At 27.4% G+C, this 6,575-nt stretch overlaps 1 protein-coding gene across 1 annotated transcript in view; it reads right to left on the minus strand.

Moving 5' to 3' along the window:
* LOC107441633 (glutamate receptor ionotropic, NMDA 3A) overlaps nucleotides 1-6,109 on the minus strand; it is a 210,783-nt gene extending 204,674 nt beyond the window's left edge. The window contains exon 1 of the mRNA XM_071183955.1: nucleotides 5,469-6,109. Coding sequence (XP_071040056.1) covers nucleotides 5,469-5,882 — 414 coding nt within the window. The 5' untranslated portion in view covers nucleotides 5,883-6,109. The remainder of the gene's footprint in view (nucleotides 1-5,468) is intronic.
* Nucleotides 6,110-6,575: the final 466 nt, after the last annotated feature.

A 6,575-nucleotide genomic window follows, 5' to 3' on the forward strand; every position in this document is an offset into this window, starting at 1 on the left:
TATATATATATATATATATATATATATATATATATATAGGCATTTTAAAGAATGACTTTTGCATTCGTTCTGTTTTTTTCTGCATTCCAACTGGTTATTTTATAACATTTATTTGGATGTTAATTCCGTACAGAAATCAAACTAATTTTATTATTTTTAATCTAGGTCTTTGTTTTTTGCTTGCTGAGCTAATAATTTTCGATGCATAATGTGCATAATTTTTAACTATAAATTTAAAAAAAAAAGAGTCTAAATATATCTTTGAAGGGCAGTGATTATACTTTACATTAAGTTATTTGATTAAAGAAAGCTATAAAGTCTTGGACAAATTTTTACAGTAATTTTTTTTCTCGATGCAAGGCAAAAAAAAAAAATCTCTTCGTTCTCCTCTATTTTGCTCAACATTCGGCATTATTTTATCACTATTTATAATTATTTGAGATTTTTTTTCTACTGTTGTAAAGCGATTGTTTATATTTAAAATATAATTGGCTTTGCTCTCATTGATCGGATTTTTAAATTACAATGAAAAATTGTGAGGAAGGTAAAAAATTCGATTGAAGTAAACTTTAGGACTTTTTTTATAGCTAACAAGTATCTTATTAGTTGAATCTAGTGGATTTTGTTTCGGAACTAAAATGTGAAGAAATGCACTACACTATGCACTGCAAAATTACTTTACTATGTACAAAAAATACTAAAACGCACACGGAAAAAAAATTCCGGCAAAATTATAGTACTATATGGTAATGACATTTCAGGGGAAAAAATATAATAATTCTGGTTAATAAAAACAAAATATACAATAATTGAACCATTAATTTGCTAATTTTTCCGTACATAAGTTAGCGGTTTTCAAAATTATATTTTTTAATATCACGCATTTTGAAAAAAATAAAAACCATTTATTCGGTTAAATTTACTTTTCAGTTTTGCATTTTTTACTAAATGTGTGGTAATAAGAACTATAATTTTGAAAACCAGAATTTCTTACAAACCGTTATTATATAAACGGAAAAGTTATCAAATCATTGGCTTAAATACCGAATATTTTAATTTTATTAACTTGAATTATGTTTTCTTTTTTTCACAAGAATTATCATTACCATAAAGTACGGTAATTTTGTCATATTGTTTTTTCTCTCCGCGTACAACATGCAAATTATTTTAATAGTTTGGCCAATTTGATCCTTTAGTTTGCAAATAAATGGTTCATGAAAATAATAATCCTTAGCTCATTCTTGGAATGTTAAACTACAGTTCAATAAAGTGAATATTATTAGAAGAGTTTTTCTAGACTATTTACAATTTTTCTAGACATTTTACAATTGATCGTGATAAATAATAATAATTTGCCATTGTTGGATTTTCATCTGCTTTTAACCATCTATTCAATTGTTTTGAATGTTGTTAAACTTTAACAAATAGCTTATTTAGTAAAATAAGCAAAATCAGGATTTGTTCTATTGGTCCCAATGATGTTGAAAAACATGCACCGCTCAACATGATGTTCTCTATAAGAAAATGGGTTTCCGCCCAGACATTAGTAAAAATGCTAGTAAAGAGCCAAAAAGCGTCATTAATATCCCATTAGTGATGTTAGAACACAATTGTAGTAAAAGAAACCAGTAGAAGAAAGTAAACTTAATGCATCGCAAAGACCAATTCTTTTCTTATAATATTAAAATCTCCATTAAGGCTTCAGAAGCTTTTTTTTCTTTCTAAAACATGCAAATTCTATTATATACTTCCATATTTTTTCATCGTAGAATCCTAAAAACATAATATTTCAAGAATTTTTTAAAATATTTTTAAGAACACTAGTTAATCGTGCGAAAAATATAGAATAAATGCTGTTTCGGTACAATTGTAGTAAAAGAAACCAGCAGGAGAAAATAAATTTAATGTATTTCAAAGAACAATTCTTTTCTTACTATATTAAAATCCCCTTTTAGACTTCAGAAGCTTTGTTTTTTCTTTTTAAAACATACAAATTCTATAGTCTTCCATATCTTTTCATCGCAGACTCTTGACAACATACCAATTCAGGAATTTTTTAAAATATTTTTAGGAACACTAGTTAATTGCACAAAAAAAATAGTATAAGTGCTGTTTCGGTACAATTGTAGTAAAAGAAACCGGCATGAGCAAGGGTACTTAATATTTCTCAAAAATCGATTCTTGTATTAAACGCTTCAGGAGTATTTGGCTTATTTGTTATCTTTCCAAAGCATTCAAATCCCATAGGCTTCCGAATTTTTTTCATCCTAGGAACATAACGTGTAATTTTGGTAGAAATTTAAAACGTTTTTAGGAATTTTCTTTTTAAAAAAATTTACATTTTGTTGAAAATAGAGTTTTTTTAGGAACACTAAATTGTAAAAAAATATTCGAAATGATATTGGGGTAAAACCGGCAGTAGCAAAAATAATTAATGTTTCTCAATTATCGATTATTTTCGGAAGTATTTTAAGATTTATTGAATATATATATATATATATATATATATCTAAACTGATTCTAAAGTATTTTAGTTATCAGTAGAGAAAAGATATAGTTACTATATANTATATATATATATATTCGGAAACATCAATACGCTTTCAAATATATTTTTATCGTAAAAACATATTATTTTTGAAATGCAGTGGATTCTAATCCTCTTGAAATCTAATAGGTAGATAAAGAAATTGAATTATTCAAAAAATTAAAAAAAAAAAAAATTCATTGCCTACAAAAGAACAATATATGCACTATTACATTGAATTTTATTTAAGTGAGAAATTGAGACTACTAATAATACTAATTACTCAAAGACTTTGCTAGTATTTCTTTACACTATTAAACTCCTCATAAATGCATTTTTGCCATAGACTTTGAAATTTTTTTCTATCGTATAATCTCAGAAAAAATACCCCGTTCGGTAAAACTTTAATAACTTTTGCGATAATTTTTTTTGAAAAACTGTACATTCAAAATAGTTTTAACTTAAAAAAGAGCGTGGAAAATTTTTATAAATTGGAATTGAGGAAAAAATCCATTGATTAAAAAAAACAAATAACAATAGACTATATTACTGAATCGTATTTAACGGAGAAATTGAAACTGACAAATTCTAATCACTTCTTTCTTCACAATTATTAAAATCTCTTATCATGGTTCAAAAGTATTTTCTATATTCTCAAAACATACAATTATATATGTGTTTTCAAAAAATCGTAGCTGTAAACAATTATAAAAATTTTCAGATATACTAATTAATTAGACAAAAATAATTGAAAACAAAAGTTGTAATAATATTGAAATTTTTTTTGCTTCATTTCATAAAATAAAAACTGTTACACACATATTAGCTTACTACACAATTTATATGGTTTGAGAAGTTCACCTAAAATGTGATAATTAATTAGTATTATCTCTCATTTATTCAAAAGATTGATTTATTATGTTATACATCCCACATTTAATTTAAAATATGTTTAATGATATATACTTTTTTCGATATTTATAAACAACGTATAGCTAAACTTTTCAAGGAAAAATAGTTTGTTTCTCTTGCTACATTTAAGAGATTGGTCCGAAACATTCCCATTTTTCATTGGCCATTTCGGCAATTTTCCTTGGATTTTTTTAATTTATTTTGTTTTCTCAAAATTTGTTTTTTCATTATTCATGACTTCCTGCTCTTGTTAATAAAGCAGAAAAGTGCAAAGTTTTTTTTAATCTGAAATTTTATACTTTTTATTTCCTTTTTATTTTGTCGATTTAGAAAGATTATTTTTTTTTCTAGATTTTCATAATGAAAAAAAAAAAAAAAAAAACAGAAAATACGGACCCTTAAACATGAACCCGCAAAATTTCCTCCGGTAGGCTTTTGGAAATTTTTATCAAGAGCAGAGTTTACCCCCCAATAACCAAAATACCTCAAAAAAAAAATAAGCATGTGATTTCATATGTGTGGTTGAGCAAATTACTTTTGAATAAATTAAGAGTTGATCCATAAACTATGGGTTTAAACATATTACAAAAGTTCAATTTAATAAATTTCCACAAATGAGGATCTACATAATTTATGAGAAAATATAAATTATGCGTAAAAATAAATAGATCTGGAGTTTTTTGAAGCAACAAAAACCGAAACCTGCATAGATAAAATGCTTTTCAATAAGACTGCAGTTAGAGAATGATATTAGTAAATTAAACATTACAAAATTTTATGTAAATACAGTTTAGAATAATATAAAAGAGACGTTTAATGACTGACGACTTTCATCGATAAAACTTTATGAAATTCGCATTATTTATTGTTAATTCGTTTATTGATTTATTGTTAAATTCATTCTTTAAAACTTGTACAAATATTAAAATTTATTTACTTATAATGTATCGCTGTTTTTTATTATTATTATTAAATCACCGAAAATAAACTCTACGGATTACACACCACAATACACCTCAAATTTTATAGTTAAAATGGTATAATTATTACAATGATTCATGTATTTAGATTTGTTTATTCGTTCTGACAAAAAAATCTCAAAATCTTATTTATGAATAAAAATTTTAAATTAAGTTAAAGTTTTTTTCTAAATAAAAAAGTGAACTAAAGGTATAAAATAAAAACCCCAAAAAGGAGCGAATTTTTATGAATTTTTTTCAAGTAGACCGGATTTTTTTAAATTCCTTGTTAAAAACCCTGTCTTCTCAACAACTTAGAGAATTGATACCAAATGAAATTTTTAAGTGCATACTCTTAAGAAACTTTTTAGACATTAAGTAATATTGCATTGAGTTCTAATTTGATTAGTAAATACTATAAAGTTAGAGAGTGATATATTGACTTGTAAACATTAATTAAAAGTTTAGAAAATTTAATTGATACCAAATGTAAATAAATTAGTCCCCATAGGGTCTTTAAAATATTTAAACAATGAAGAATTTCCAATGGAATATTTGTTTGAACAAACAGGACATGATAAAAACAAATAGTATGATACAATTGATGCAAACTGGAAGTAAATTATTTTACATTGGGTATATATTTATATATTGGAAATAAGTAACAATTAGAAAATTGAATATCTTGAATTTATAAATAGTATGCATATATGTAAGAATCAATTGAAGGAAAAGTAAATTAATTTACACAGTTCTTAAAAAAAATTTTAAGTCTTAAATAACACTTTGAAAATTGAATAGCTCGGATTTATAAATATTGCTAAAGTGATATGAAAAAAACTATTTAGGGTAGGGAAAACTAAATTGATACTAAATAAAAGCTAATTACTTTATACAGGAGTTCTTAAAAAAACTTTTAGAAAACTAAAGATATGTAAAAAAATAATAATAATATGTAAAAAACTGTTTAAGGTGAGGAAAACTAAATTAATAAGAAATAAAAGAGCATTAAAAGTCATATTAAAGCAAAGTTTATTTTGTTTAAAGTAGCAATTGGAAAAATAACTTACTTTTGCTGGTTCATCCTGATAATTTCTTGACATTCCAATTACAGGTATTTTTGTGTATGCCCCTAAAAGAGAGACATAAAAAGACAGGGGCGGTCCCACGAAGGACAACAGGGCAGAGGGTGGGGGCTGTTGTTTCCTTAGGGCGTTACACAGGTTCACAAGGAGGGTTTGAGAGCCACGGGGGGCATTAAAAGGGGTCGCCAACAAGGTCACGTCCTTCTCAAAAAGTTCTCCACTATCGGCATCACTAACCGCTTTTCTGAGGGCGCGTGCCAGGGCACCCCTTGAGTCCCCCTCACTTTCTGGAGGAAAGACGGCCATCACATGGAGGGGCAGAGCATGGACCACAGGCTCAGGGGTGCACAAACAAATTATCCAAAGAAGATGATGACGGAGTAGAAGAATTGGGGACATGGTTTAAAAGACGGCCGATGTCAAGGGGCACAAGAGGGGGGCACCCACCACCGGGGCATCGTTTGACCGCCCCCCTCCAACAGACGCAGCTGTGTCCTTCTCATGAGTGCCTTAACAGCACCGGATCATATCTTTGCTCTTCCACATCTTTTTCATCCTCTACTAGTCCCAACTGATGAGTGATGAGGAGGTAAAACAGTCCGGATCTTGGACGCCGGAAAAGAGGCGACTGTAGCGCCATCCGGTGGTCAATTTAAACTAGGTTACGTTGTATTTAAATGCAAGCAGCAAACATCCTCCTTAGTATCTGGAAAAACCAAACTGTTTTATTTACTGAAGAATCTTAGAGCGTTACATAAATTGTTTACAATTGATAGATATATTTTGGATCAGCGTAGGATGTTTGTTTTAGAATTCATTTCGGAGATAAAAATCGATTAACTTAATTTCTTAAATTAATGATTAAGTACAGGATGTGCTTGAAGCTTTGCATTGAAAGTGAAAGCGTTTGATTTCTAATTCTATGTGCTATTTTATTGAATTAAAGTGAAGCGATTTCTCGAATAACAATGTTAAATAATCAAAACTTTGATAGGAAGTTCATGAATTCATCAAAAAAATAAAAATTAATAAAAACCTTAAATATGCAGAATATTTACAAAAGAGTAAAAAAAAGACAAAGCAAGGAAGAAA

The sequence above is a fragment of the Parasteatoda tepidariorum genome, chromosome 1, assembly GCF_043381705.1.
Source record: "Parasteatoda tepidariorum isolate YZ-2023 chromosome 1, CAS_Ptep_4.0, whole genome shotgun sequence".
Classification (NCBI taxonomy): Eukaryota; Metazoa; Arthropoda; class Arachnida; order Araneae; family Theridiidae; genus Parasteatoda; species Parasteatoda tepidariorum.